Raw genomic sequence first — 15,323 nt, 5'->3', positions numbered from 1 at the left:
TGAGGCAAGCGGGGGCTACTCTTTGTTGCGGTGCACGGGCTTCTCATCGCTTTGGCTTCTCTTGTTGCAGAGCACGGGATTTAGGCATGTGGGCTTCAGTAGTTGTGGCACACGGGCTTAGTTGCTCCACGGCATGTGGGATCTTCTAGGATCAGGGCTCGAACCCATGTCCCTTTCATTGGCAGGTGGATTCTTAACCACTGTGCCACCAGGGAAGTCCCGACTTGATGACCTTAAGTTCAAAAACATTCTAACCACCTTACATTTCCCTACATTTTTAATTTTTTTATGTCATATTTTACAATTTTTCATTTTTTGTATCCCTTAATTACTCTTGTGGTTGTAGATGAATTTACTATTTTTGTCTTTTAACCTTCCTACCAGCTTTGTAAGTAGTTAATCTACTACCTTTACTGTATATTTGCTTTTACCAGTGAGATTTTTCCTTTCATAATTTTTGTATTTCTAGTTGTGGTCTTTCCTGCTTAGAGAAGTCTCTTTAACATTTCTTGTAAAGCCAGCTTAGTGGTGCTGAACTCTTAGCTTTTGTTCGTTTGTGAAACTCATCTCTCCTTCAAATCTGAGTGATATCTTTGCTGGCTAGAGTATTCTTGTTTGTAGGTTTTTTCCTTTAATCACTTTAAACATATTGTGCCATGTTCTTCTGGCCTGTAGAGTTTCTGTCAAAAAGTCAGCTAATGGTCTTACAGGAGTTCCCTTGTGTGTAACTGGTTGCTTTTCTCTTGCTGCTTTTATGTCTTTCTTGGTATTTATTGTTATGCAAGACATCCTTATTTTTGTGTGTGCTTATCTCTTATAGAAAAGGCCACAAATGAGTACAACACTACAGAAGATTGGAGTCTTATTATGGACATATGTGACAAAGTTGGAAGCACTCCTAATGGGTAAGATGCCCAGTCATGCCCGCTGAATGTCTAGGAACTTAATAATCTGTGTCTCTTATCCTGATGTAACTTTGGAAGGAAAATGGGATTTTTACTATTTCCTTTTGGGGGATAAAAGTAAAGACATGCTGGGTGGCTGGATTTATGTGGTTAACCTCATCCTGAAAGAACAAATGAAAAGAATTGACCAAAAACTTGAAATATTAAAACGCATAATTAAAGCCTTTTTACAGCAGGGACACACGTTAACAATGAATAGACTTAATTATTTAGGGAATTCCCCTGTGACTTAGACATGTTTAATAATGAAGTAGGTAAATACAATAACATAAAACATATATACTAAAAAGACCTTTCAATAATGAATAGGTAAATGCAATAAATCATAATGAAAAAATGAATATAAATAATGGTGCTTTGGGGATGGAATGGAGCAGTCAAGCTGAACTGATTATACGTTAGAAGTTTAGAAGACTGATGAAAGCATTTGTTTTAACATTACAGCTTTTCAAAGTGCATTCATGCATGTTTATACTTAAATCTTTTGAGACTGTATATCTTGCTAGTTTTTTTTCCCACAAGATAAGAATTTGCTCTGTGAAAGCTCAGTCTGTCTTGAAGAAATGAAAAGGTAATTTATATGATATTATTCTCTTGTGTTGACTGACCTTTTTTGAAATGATTTGGCTCTTCATTTTTGATTTTGGAATGTACAACCTTTGCAACAAGTTTTCTTTTTCTTTTTTTTCTTTTAAGTTCTACAAGTCTATGAGCAAAACATTGTGTAAGATCATTTGATAGATTGAGTCCTTTAATGAAGTGACATTTGCAGGTGTATATATAAGGTATTCTGCTACCAAATAAGTTTAAATTTAAAAGTAAATGTTTGAATTGAAATTCTGAATACTTAACCTTCTTCATTTTTTTAGAGCAAAAGATTGCCTAAAAGCCATAATGAAAAGGGTAAATCATAAGGTTCCTCATGTTGCTCTGCAGGCGTTAACTGTAAGTGAAAGTCTTGTTATTATTTGACCCAAATTTTAAATGTGTATTTATTTCAGTTAAGTAAGATAATATCTCAACATTTATATATTGATTTTTATTTTAATTAATAGCTTCTTGGGGCTTGTGTGGCAAACTGTGGAAAGATATTTCATTTAGAAGTATGTTCCCGTGATTTTGCAACAGAAGTACGTGCTGTGATAAAAAATAAGGTAAATTTTAAAAAGAGAAGAAATTTGTCATTAAAAAATATATATGCTGTGTTATTTTAACTATATAAAGCATTAATAGAGTTGTATAGTAAGGGAAATCATTTTAAATAGATTTGAAATGAAAAAAACTTTCTGTTCTAAAATTTGTTGTTTGCATTTGTAACACCAAAAACTGTTTTCCTCCCCAAATCATATATATTAGTGATAATAGCTGATCTTTATTGAGGGTTAGCAGTCACTGCTTTAAGCATTTTATGTATGCTACCTTTTTTAAAGCTCTTAACAACCCTTAGAAGTTAGATTCCCTTATCATTCCTATTTTATAGATGCAGAAACAGACTTAAGAGAAGTTAAGTAACTTGTCTAAGGTTATGCAGCTACTAAGTGGCATAGTTGATGTTCATATTCTGGTTTCTGTGACTTCAGAGTCCAAACTAACCACCATTCTGTCCTGATTCCCATTAGAGATGGTGAGCAAAGGGGGCCTTTATTTTACAGCAGGGTGGAGAGGGTCTTCTTGATGGGGTTGTTATTAATTTATTTCTGTTAGAAGCTCTGAAGCACTATTCTCATGCTATTAGTGGCAAAAATATCAGAATTTTAGTTTAGTTGATATGAAAAGCTTAATCTAATATTGAGAATATTAAGAAAACATAAAAGAAATAACCTCTGAATATAATAGATTCATTGTCATTGTATAAGGCATAAATGTTGATGTTCAAAAAGGGTAATTTTCTGGGCTTCCCTGGTGGCGCAGTGGTTGAGAGTCCGCCTGCCGATGCAGGGGACACGGTTTCGTGCCCCGGTCCGGGAAGATGCCAGGGAGTGGCTAGGCCCGTGAGCCATGGCCACTGAGCCTGCACGTCCGGAGCCTGTGCTCCGCAACGGGAGAGGCCACAACAGTGAGAAGCCCGCATACCGCCAAAAAAAAAAAAAAAAAGTAATTTTCCAAGAAACAACTATATATTAAAATGTAAATAAGCATTTATCAAGTGCTCATTTAGGCTAAGGATTGCTAGACTTTTGTTGATGTTCATAAAATTAGAGAATTTTGGTGGTAATTCTCTTTGTTAAATAATTCAAGTACTTATTTTAACAATTTTTTTCTTTGCCTTTTCTTTAAAAGGCTCATCCTAAAGTATGTGAAAAACTGAAATCTTTAATGGTGGAGTGGTCAGAAGAATTTCAGAAGGACCCACAGTTTAGTCTGATATCTGCAACTATTAAATCTATGAAAGAAGAAGGAATTACTTTTCCTTCAGCAGGTTCTCAGGTAAGAGATCATTCAGACTCATGGTTGACCCTATACTATTTTGAAGATATATACCTTGGGTAAAAGCTGGCAAGGTTTATCTTAGTCATCATTGCTTACCTGCACTCTACAGGAGTCTGTCTAGCGTAGTGCCTTATATTGAGTAGACATTGTAATTGTCAAGTGAATTACTTCTACAAATGAGAACTTTGAGAAGTGAATCATCCATAAATAATCTGTTTAATGCTACTCTGAATGTAGAGTCATGCAAAAGGCATAGATGTGTGAGAGAGCCCTTATGTTCAAGAAATTTATAGTCAATTTGGAGGGTAACTATATACATGTGAAAAATAACTAGTTATAATTGACAAATATGGATGAGGGATACACAAGCTAGATGCCAGGTTAACTACAGATTGGGATGGTGAAGAAGGTGAAGAGTAGAATTTTTAGGCTGGAATGTATTTCAGTATGTAGAGAGGAGTAAAGAGGTCATCAAGGAAGGAATGACATGAACCAGTTCATGGACTTGAGAAAGCTCAAGACCTGTTTGTTGAAGAATGAATATGCCTGGAGTGAATAGTGTAGTTTACATATAAGATGGGGTGAACTATAAGATGAGAAATTTATTTGGGGATGTAGGGGGTAGCTTTAGTAGGACAGGGGTGGGAGCAGGGATGATGAGTCTCAGAGTAGGTTGTTTTTTTTAGTCTGTGGGAGAAAAACACTGTGTCTTGGCTTTTGCTCTCAGTGCCTCTTCTTTTCCAGGATGTGGGCTAGGCAAAGAGACTAAGAGAAGTACTGTATATTTTTTTTAAATTTTGGACTGTAGACTGAAGACACAAAAAGAACCTTTATAGCTGACCAGGCCTAAGGGTTCAAGATAGAATTTTGAGATAAAAACCTTATAAGTAACAAAAGTCTAGCATTTTCCTGCTCTGTCCTTTCTGCAGGTCATTCTCAAAAATCTGTGTTAAAGAACTGGTTGATGGTTCAGAATCCTGGAAATCTCTGTCTTCCATGCCTTTAAGTTTAACCATGACCTTCCTTAGTCCTCTGCTATGCCTGAAGAGCCACCACCATTCAAACACAATGAGTAGTAAAAGGGGGCTTAACGTGTATGCCTAGAGCTGCACCTTTTGTCTGCGTCCTCCCTCCTCTTTTCTTCAGTCATTATCATGGCTTCTTGCTTCTACTGCTCGCATAGCCCTGTGCCTCTAGCAGTACAGCACCTCTCACTGAATGAGAGACCTTGGACCACTGAGATCAGGAAGTGCAATCAGGAAAGATTCGTATTTAAGTACTTTCTGTATGCCAGGTTCTGTGTCAGATACTAAGATTTATGCAAAATGTAAGCCGGTTCGTGCCCTTTGTGATTTTTTTAATGTTTTCTTGAAAATTCTGATGTTCTGTTTTAGTGCTTGAAAACAACTACTTAATATTATCACAAAGACCTTCACTTTTAAGTGGAACTTAATTAACTTTTTAATTAGCATGAGCGAATAATCATAGAGCTTGTGTTTTCCTTGAAAAGGTAGTTGTGTTCATTTTACTCATACATTACAGACTGTCTCAGTTGCTGCCAAGAATGGTACGTCATTGAACAAAAACAAAGAAGATGAGGATATAGCTAAAGGTAAATAAAGGATCATGCACGTGTAATTTAGTGTTGCTAATCTAAAAACTAGTGGAGTCTGAAAAGTAAGAGAAACAATTGATGAGATATAAGATTGATTAAACTCATAAGCGTTGTCAGTAACATGTATTTAATGTCCTACCTTTGACGAGATTACATTTCACCTTTTCTTTAATGCCAAAGTTATGAGTCAAGCACAGAAATATGTTCATGACTTGTCCTATATGGAAAGCTACCCATATTATAATGTCACAATCTGTTTGCTGTAAAAATAATAGCTGCTATATATGACAGACTGTGATAATAAGGAATGAGCAAAAACTTATTTTAAAAAATGTCATGGTTCTCTGCCCTGTCCCCTCTCCCCTTCCTGCCCCCACAAAAGCTAATTGTTTAGCGTTCAACTGGACAAATAAGATATTCACTTGATTTATTCTTATTAAATAGTACATTATGTAATATTTCTTATTAAAGTTTTAAAAAATAAGAATTAATTCTGGCTGTCTTGTTTTTTGTATTTTAATTTTTCAAACTAGCTATTGAATTATCATTGCAAGAGCAGAAGCAGCAGCACACAGAGACAAAATCTTTATATCCATCTGCAGAAATTCCATCAAATAATAAAGTTGCAAGGAAAGTGAGAGCTTTATATGATTTTGAAGCTGTGGAGGACAATGAACTCACCTTTAAACATGGTGAAATTATTATTGTTTTGGATGACAGGTATGTTTTAAATATTTCTTGAATATTTTGAAGTTATTAAGTATAATACCCTTAATTTAGAATGCTGGATATTCAGCTTTTGACTTTGGTGTATTTAAATCGTACTAGAACCTTTTCTACCTTAGTTATTTTTTTCTCAAATTAGACTGGGTAGTGTGAGTTTCTTATTCTTTTGTTAAATTTGGTAATAAAGTATTCTTTAGATCTTGGATTAAAAATGTATTAAATAATATTGTTTATTATCACAATTGGGAAACAGAAATATTCAGTCATCTGAATGGCATTTATATTAGGAGTTGTATATTCTAAAATTACTGGCAAAAAAAAACTTTAGGAAGAGATATAGTTATATTACCTTTGATCAGTGCAACCAAAAACTACTCAGCTCCTCCGCAATTCTTAATCTGCTACTGCCTCTCCCTCGCAATTTCTCTATCACTTAAAGTTGTAATAAAGAATAGATCTGTCTGTATTGGGCCTAAGTCTATTTTACTTTGCTTTTAAATGAAATTGATGAAATTTAGCAAGAGTGAGACCTCATAGCTTGTTGCTGTGAAGAGAGATTGCAAATGTATTTGGTATCCATTATAAATAACTTAGTAAGGATACATTAGTATATTTTTAAATGTGTAGATACATAAAATCATTTTACTTTGCTACAGTAAATATTTATTGAGAAAATGTTATGTAAATAAGCTGTGTTTATAATAAAAAAGTGACCGAGGGCACAGTTCTTTCTTCATGAAACCTAGAATAAAGTAAGGAAGTTAAAGTTAGAGGTAATTAGGTGGGATGCAGATTGTGAATGCCATAAGAGGTAACGTTGGGGTCCAGAAGAAAGCAGAATCACACCTGGTACAAGCATCTAGGAAAGAAGGCTTATCCAGGGGGTCTATTTCAGGTGTTTGGAAAGGAATAGACAAAATTATCATTTCCAGATTCTGTGGCTGTCCATTTACAAGGTCCAAGAGAATCAATGATCAAACTGTTAAAACTGATAAGAGTTCATCAGGTTGTTGGATATAAGCTCAGTATACAAAAATCAGTGGTATGCTTTAATCACAACTATTTAGAAAATGTAGTAGAAAAAAATGTCATTCTCTATAGTCACAAAAATTGTAAATGATTGAGGAATAAATAAACCTAACAAAGGTACATAAGGACTTTATGGAAAAAATTATAAAATTCTTTGAAAGATACAAAGGAATATAAATATATGTAATATATTTATGTAAATATAAATGGAGAGAGATACCATGTTTATGGTGAAGAAACCTTAATATTGTAAAGATTTAATTTTTCCAATGTTAATGTATAAACAGTGCATTTCCAATTAAAAGCCCAATAAGACTTTTTTTTAGAGAACTTGAAAACATTTTAATTTTAACATTAATATGGAAATGTGAAGGTATACAGTAACATAGGGAAGGTACTTACCCTGCCAAGTATCAAGGCATATTAACAAGCTGTAGTAAATAAATACATAGACTGTTGCAACAGGATGGAATCCAAAAATAGGCTCATGAAAGATAGCAGCTTGCTGTTTGAAAGATAGGCTATCATAAATCAGTAGAAAAATTGGTGTACTATCAAGTAAATTTTGCTGGGATGGTTTTTTGTGCAGTATAAATAAAATTTGATTCAGCTTCACACAGTACATAAAATTTCATTCCAAATAAATTAAAGAACTAAACGTGGGAGAGAGATATAAAGGAAAACCTGAAACTATTAAACAAATATATAGGAGAATAGGAGTTCAAGGATAGAGAAAGATTTCTTTTTTAAAAAAGTGTAGGGACTTCCCTGGTGGTGCAGTGGATAAGACTTCATGGTCCCAATGCAGGGATTCGATCCCTGGTCAGGGAACTAGATACCACATGCATGCCGCAAATAAGAGTTCACATGCCACAACTAAGGAGCCCACCTACCGCAACTGAGGAGCCCATGTGTCGCAACTAAAGGAGCCCACGTGCTGCAACTAAGGAGCCCACCTGCTGCAACTAAGACCCAGCACAACCAGATAAATAAATATTTTAAAAAATAAAAAAAAATTAAAAAGTGTAAACCATAAAAGGTTGCTAAATTTGATTATAGAAACAGAAAACAACATGCAATAAAACTGTAAGCATATGTTAAAAGACAGTGACAGTTTGAGAGAAGGTATTTGCATAATGCAGACAAACAAATGCTAATCAGAATATGTACAGAACTCCTACATATCCATGAAAAGAGACAAATGACCCAGTGGAAAACGAAAAGTAGACAGAAGGTATGAACGAGCAGTTTACAGAAGAGGCATTTTGGATGCTCAGAAGTGCAGATGAGCACAGCAGTGAGATGATTTCTCCTGTGTGACATCATGTGTTGATTGGACAGTTAACACGTGTGAGCAGAAATGACATTCTCACACACTGCTGAGGGAAAGGAGGATGATGAATTGCCACAACCACTTTAGGGAACATTTGGCAATACTAGTAACGTGTTCTGTGGCCCTGCAAGTCCATGCCTGTGAATAAGCTAGAGAATTGTTGCATGTACGGCCTAAAATCTAGAATGATTATTGCCCCAATCTTCATAAGGGTGAAAGACTGGAAATAACCTAAATGTCCGCCTGTATTGGGATGGATAAATCAAATATGCCATGTTTGTGTGATGCATCTTTAAAAGGAATAAGCAAGAGCTGAAAGTATTGACATAAAATTTAAAAGATCTATAATGACTAGTATTTATATCTATAGAGCTGACTATAGATATCTATAGGTATATAGATATCTATAGATATATAGGTATTTATATCTATGGAGTTTACTATATAGATATTTATATCTATAGAGTTTACTATATAGATATAGTAAAAGAATAAAAAATACACTTGAAGGAAGGTGACATACCAACTTGATAGTGGTGGTATGAAAGATGGATGTGAGTTTGGGACTTGGGGATGTTGATAAAGGAAACTTCAGTGTTATTTATAATGTTTTGATTTTTTTTAAGGCCCAGAATCAAATATGACCAGTTGCTGATTGGTTCTAAATTTAAGTATGGGAGTATGGATGTTTTGTTTTATTTGTGCTTTTTTATAGTTCCTATTAAGTTTAAGAAGAACTACATTTAAATATAGTGGGATTTGAGCTGGTATTTTCAAAGTAGGCTAAATTTAATTTTTATCTTAATTACTCTTGACATTAGTGTACTGAAATGTAGAGTAACAAGTGACATTTTTGTACTGTATTTTCAGTGATGCCAATTGGTGGAAAGGAGAAAATCACAGAGGAATAGGACTCTTCCCATCTAATTTTGTAACAACTAATTTAAACATAGAACCTGAGGCAGGTAAGTTAAGTCTGAGGGAAGGTTGAATCTATTGAAGTTTTTTTTAACTTGAATTTTGTGGTTCAGTTTGAAATATAAAGTAGATTGGCATTTAACTCTTGTTTTAAATCATTTATTTATAAGGAATACAGTGTAACATACTGCTTACCAAATTAAGGCATTAACTTATCCCAGGTCAATTCCAAGAGTTATTTCCTTAACATTATATTTTAAATCCTTTGAGAGCTAATGTACAGAGGTACAATTAAGGCATAAAATAAGCTGTGCTTGACCATGTAAATATTTAAATCAATGTAATTATAGTTTAAGAGGCAGTATGTGTTTGTTCAGTACAAACAAATATTTGTTTTATTCATCACTGAAGCACAGTATCAAAGCGGGCTGGGGGTGGGGTGGTGGTTGGGAGAACTGGTTGACAAGTGCTGAGTGTGATTACGGGGGTTAGGAGTACGCCTAAGTTTTAGACTTCTCCTCACCTTGATTTGATCCTAGCGAACTCAGAACAATAACAAAGTCATGTAATCAAGGCAGTAGGTCCCTAGTTCAGATCTTCTGAACTTCACTCAGTTTTGCAGCCATAGACCGTTCCCCTCAGCTGCTGCCAACCATACAGAGAAAGCTTCCATTTGTTAGGCAGGCAGGGAGTTGGGGGGAGCTGAGTGTAAAGAATAGCTGATGATAACACTAATGATGGTGAGGATCAAAAATAGAATTGCTCAGTGGTGTTTAAGCACTCATTTGTCAGGTGTTAAGCCAAATCTTTTGCTTGCACTATTTCGTTTAATGTTCATAAGTCTGTGAGATAGGTACTTTTGTTACCTCATTTTACAGATAAGGAAACTGATGCTGAGGTTATGTGGCTAGTAGGTGACAGCCAGGATACTAAAGTCAGCTAGTCTGCCGTTAGAATGTACTTGTACTAACTGACTCACTGCTGGACATACTGCTTCTAATCCTTATAGTTCTAGAGAAAGAACTTAAATTGAAAACTCTCTGCACTGTGTGTAACATCATCTTTGTATGGGTAGGGTGATGCATTCAATTAAAATGAAGTGTAGAGAGATGAATACTGAGTACTCTGCCACTATTTATACTTTTTATTCCTCTAGTCTGACTCTCTAAGTAGGTATGAAAATTGGAGACACTAGTTTTAATAACTTGATAGACCACGCTCAGGGAATCCTATACTATGGTCATTTCCCCTTGGCATAGGCTAGAGAGATTGAGCTGCAGTTTTAAAAGGAAAAAATATTTGGGGTTTTCAGTAAGTCCTCATGTTATGCTGAGGTCTGCTCCTTAGGGCATATTTGAAAGTTAGCCAAATATTTGAAATAACTGTTGGGACTTATAAGTTCTTTGGTTATATAAATTTTGATTTTAATTTTTTTTACTAAAATTTACTTTATTAAAATATAGTACATTATAGCAGTACTCCAGTGAGCATTTAAATAGTTTTTTGTATATGTATGTTTGTAAGTTATTTTTCAGCCTTCTTTTTCCTAGGAAAAGTTTCTGTTTTGTGTTGCTTTAACCGTTATCAAAGTTAGGTTGAAATCAAGTCTATTTTTTTGTACATATAGAAAATAATTTTTTATAGCAAGGAAAGAGTGTAGAAGTTGTTCATAGATTTAACTCTGAAATTAGCTAATTAGATAATACTCTGTCTACTCTCTCATATATATATATTCACCCTAGTGATAACACTCAGTTCTCAGGAAAGTGTCTGTAATGACAGTTCCCATGAATTGCTTACTTGTTCCTCTAGAATGTAAGTTCCATCAGGGCAGGGATTCTTATCTGCTTTATTCATTGGTGTATTTCCAATGCCTAGAACAATGCCTGGCACGTAGTAAGGGCTAAATAAATGGTTGTGGCATGAATGAGTGAACATACGTAATAATTTATATTGATTATGAAATGTGATGATTATTTAAAGGGTTTCCATTTTCTTATGGATAATCACAGGCTACTTATAAATTAATGACTAAAATACCAAAGTAAATACTAAGGAACTTAAAGTTTACTTTGTTTCCATAGCAGCTGTGGACAAATTGAATGTAATTGATGATGAAGAGGAGGAAATTAAGAAATCAGAGCCTGAGCCTGTTTATATAGATGAGGTAGGATCCTTCTTTTGTTTAATGGTTAAACTGTTGAGACTTAAAATGTATTATCCTTGAGAATGCTTGGAAAGAGTAATTTTTATTATCATTGAAATTAAAACTCTTTGTAAAGTGTCCTATTACTTTTTTAGGATAAGATGGATAGAGCCCTGCAAGTACTGCAGAGTATAGATCCAACAGATTCAAAACCAGACTCCCAAGACCTCTTGGACTTAGAAGGTGAATATTAGGGATTAATGTCATTTAATGTTTTAGCTATTTATAATGTCTTACATTTCTTCTGCCTTGGGTTGCTTCCAGAGTTTAGAAATCTCTGGTGGGAAATAGACTGGTGTAGTAAATGAGTAAACATATTACTTAGAAGATGTTGCTGTAAAACTGCCTATCCTGTCCAGTGAAGAAGTCTTTGCTTTTCTGTAATATCACTAGTGAAATTTGCAGTCCAAAAAAGGACAGAATTAGAAATAACAGCATATTAATTGAGTCAAAATGTTCGAAATTCTTATTCCTCTTTTAATTCTCTTGTGTCGTAACTTTAAATGTCAAAATTATACATGATCTGTGTTAACTTTGTAATGCAGTTATTTGATGCATGCTGATGTGTCTTTTTAGTCTCTAAGAAATCTGAAACAAAACAAATGTCTTTATGTCTTTTTTAATCCATTGGGAGAAAAATCTCTGTGATAAATGGATAAATGTTATTAAATTTTTTTATGGAAGAAAGCCTGGTTATGAATATATAATATTATGCTATTGTATCAATGTTTACATTTGGAGATATATAAAATGTTTTATTTTGAAATGGCTTAAATAAATGAAAAAAGTTCATATCTAATCTGTACTTAATTACATATTTTATACACTGTGACTCAAATTCCTTTTACTTTAGCTAATAATAGTTTTCTAGGTATTTTTAAGATTTTTGAGGTAACTCCAAATTTCAGTCTGCAAACTTAGTACTTCCAGAGAACATGGTAGGATTTCTGTTCTGATTTTGACTTTGCCTTGGTCACATGATATTAATGTTGATGCTGAATAGTATTAAATTTGGTCTTTTATAGTACCCTCTCTAGCATAAACTTAATTCTCTTTTTATTTTGCATGGTGTTGCATATGGTGCTCTGTTGTTCAAAATTTTTGAAATTGACTTAAACTGGTTTTTAGTTTCAAGATTTTAAAATATTTTTGTATTTACAGATATCTGCCAACGGATGGGTCCAATGATAGATGAAAAACTTGAAGAGATTGATAGGTGAGATTCTTCATGCAGGAAATAACAAATATAGTTTTCCTAAGTTTACTTGTTTTTGGCAGAACTTTAAGCTAGGGAGTTTTTGTGGAACTGTTCCAATCTTTTGAAATTGTTTCTCAGTTTCCAAAACTCTTACAAACTAATAGCAGAATGGTACTTTTGATTTTGGTGCAGTTTGTTTCATGGCAATATATTACATGCAGAATGATAGACTCCAGCTCTTACAGTGCCAGTCTTCCTTTTCCTACTTGGGCTGGAGTTGAGAGATAATGAGTTGTGAAGAATAAAGCACAAAAATGGGAATAGGGATCTTAGGCAAGCATTGTTTTGTTATATAATGAGAAGTAGTATTTGTAAAACTTTCAAATGAAATTTCCTATGTGTTTGTGACTCTAAATCCAGTGTATATACCTTCTGTTCTCATTTTTGTTCCCTGTATTTCTGTATCTCTGTTGTCCTTTTAATTTCATTATCCAATCTAGTCTTACACTTCCTTAAAAATAGTAGCACTGAAAGACAGACTGTCAGGGTTTTGAGCTTTTAACTTAATTTTGCTCCTTCTCTTATTCCTCAGAGCTTTCTGTCTGAAGTCAGAGGGGGCAGCCGTAGTGAATGGCAGACAAGGAAGAAGGCTTTAGTGCTCCACCATCCTCCCTTTCTGTTTACTGAACTTGTGTACAAAACAGCACAAGAACAGGAACTACTTTACTTCTTATCTACCTTTACCAGAGAAGAGTAGTAGCAGCAAGATTTTTTTCTAGTCACTGAAGATTATAATCTTTGTTCCCTGAGACTTTTTTTTTTTGTAAATTTGTTGTATTTTCTACAGAAATGAAAAATAAATCCGTCGCAGTAAATGAAATGATGGTAGCAGTTTCATCACATTTTATTGGTCTTATTTTGGAGAAAGCATTGAATATCTACCTATACATCTGTTACTTTGGTTTCATTGAAGGCATGTTAATGGTCAGTGAATAATCAAATGGGAAAGATTAAAAAGAAAGATAGTATTATCTTAGGTGTGGTTAGGGGTGCAATTATTATAAACCTTTCTGGAGCCTAAACATAGTCTATATCTTTTAACCCAGCAATACTAAATACATAGGGATATATGCAAAGATTTACCTCTTAGAGTGTTCTTCACAGGGTTATTTATAACAAACTTGAAAGTAACTAAAATAACTCTTTTTTTCCCCTTAATTTTTATTTATTTATTTTTGGCTGCATTGGGTCTTTGTTGCTGTGCGCGGACTTTCTCTAGTAGCAGTGAGCGGGGGCTACTCTTTGTTGCAGTGCTCAGGCTTCTCATTGCGGTGGCTTCTCTTGTTGCAGAGCACGGGCTCTAGGCGCGCGGGCTTCAGTAGTTGTGGCTCATGGACTCTAGAGCGCAGGCTCAGTAGTTGTGGCACAGGGGCTTAGTTGCTCCGCGGCATGTGGGATCTTCCGGGACCAGGGCTCGAACCTGTATCCCCTGCATTGGAGGTGGATTCTTAACCACTGCGCCACCGGGGAAGCCCTAAAATGTCTTTCAATGTGAAATTGGTTTAAAAAGTATTCTACATCCATACATTCTACAATAAAAAGCATTACCACTGATAAATATCTATTGACATGGAAAGATGTCATGCTATATAATGAAAAAAAAAACTGAAGATATGACAGTATAATTTTATTTTTGTTGATAAAAAAGAATATCTTCAGAGAAAAAGGTCTAGAACAATTAAAAATTAGAGTGATATTTTCTGATATGAGTTAATTTTTTGAGTGAAAGCTCACCTGTTAACCAGTTCTCTCTTCAATTTCAGTTCCTGAATGGGCCAGCTGGCATTTTCCATTCCATGCCCACTAACTGCAGATGCATCTCCTGTTCTGGAAAATGCTTGCTGTTCTGCAACAAATTTTTATTGACTATTTACCTTTGTCAAACATTCAGAGATGAATAAAATATTGCTTCTTCACTTGAATGGATCATTGTCAGTTTGTTTTTCCTTAAAAGAAAAACAACTTTACTGTCAGAATTTAAAATTTTACATTTCATTTCTGTCATTGTACAGAATGAAATTTTGTAGCGTTTATCACACTAGGAAATTATATTGTGTAAACAATATAAATTAACCCCAAAAAAGTGTACATAGAGTTATTGAAGAGAGATCCATAGCTTGAACTTAACTATGTTCCAGGCTGTTCTAACGTTCTTTCCTTCTACCTTCCGAAAACCGTTTTCTACCACCTTAATCAAATTACCCTCTTCATTCTTCCCTCGTGTACCCTTCTCGTTCCTTTCACTTGCCTTAATTCACACTGTCCCACTGACCTGACTTAGCCTTCCTTTTTTTGCTTGGCCTCTCCATCCTTCCTCAGGTGCCAGCTTAAGTCCCAGCTTCTCCCTAAAGCCTTTTCAGTCAAATTAATCCCCTCCTCTAAACTCTTCTGTTCCCTACCTATTTCATTTAATTTTGCATTCAAATATATGCTGTCTTACATCATTTGCTATTTTTCAGGTGCTTAGCCTTGTCTTCCTAGTAAGTTGCAGTCTTTCTGAAGGAGAGGACCACACCTTCTGCCTAACTTCTCTGTCCCAGGATAGTGTTGGGCACAGTTTAGTAAAAAATTTGTTTCTTTGGTATTATGTCTCAAATCCTGGAAGGTGATCTCAAATGTGCTCAGTCATCCTGCCCTTCTATGTTCTTCTGGTATTCATCAGTATACTGGGTTATGTGGACCAATTGCCTATGGTTATTTCTTAGTCACAAATTTGTCAGCATGGACACTAATTTCTGAAGCTTCCTGTATGATTTATAACTGGTATTTCTGAAAATAGAGTTTGACCTCCTTTATACTGTCACACATGCAAGAGAGGAAACAGCACTTTTTGTTTGTTTGAG

General features: G+C 34.6%; 1 protein-coding gene across 2 annotated transcripts in view; it reads left to right on the top strand.

Moving 5' to 3' along the window:
* Positions 1–15,323, top strand: part of STAM2 (signal transducing adaptor molecule 2) — a 51,224-nt gene that overhangs the window by 27,914 nt on the left and 7,987 nt on the right. Inside the window, exons 2-11 of one of the 2 annotated variants that reach the window (XM_079923459.1) lie at positions 821–905; positions 1,835–1,910; positions 2,021–2,119; positions 3,246–3,392; positions 4,938–5,007; positions 5,544–5,730; positions 8,969–9,063; positions 11,104–11,183; positions 11,318–11,405; positions 12,384–12,438. In XM_079923459.1, the coding sequence (XP_079779585.1) occupies positions 821–905; positions 1,835–1,910; positions 2,021–2,119; positions 3,246–3,392; positions 4,938–5,007; positions 5,544–5,730; positions 8,969–9,063; positions 11,104–11,183; positions 11,318–11,405; positions 12,384–12,438 (982 nt within the window). Of the gene's footprint in view, positions 1–820; positions 906–1,834; positions 1,911–2,020; positions 2,120–3,245; positions 3,393–4,937; positions 5,008–5,543; positions 5,731–8,968; positions 9,064–11,100; positions 11,184–11,317; positions 11,406–12,383; positions 12,439–15,323 lie in introns of both variants that reach the window. The other variant, XM_079923458.1, reaches the window with a different exon arrangement.

The sequence above is a fragment of the Stenella coeruleoalba genome (assembly GCF_951394435.1).
Source record: "Stenella coeruleoalba genome assembly, chromosome: 6".
Taxonomy (NCBI): Eukaryota; Metazoa; Chordata; class Mammalia; order Artiodactyla; family Delphinidae; genus Stenella; species Stenella coeruleoalba.
The sequence above is the reverse complement of the archived record's forward strand: the minus strand, read 5'-3'. Positions and strand labels throughout refer to the sequence as shown.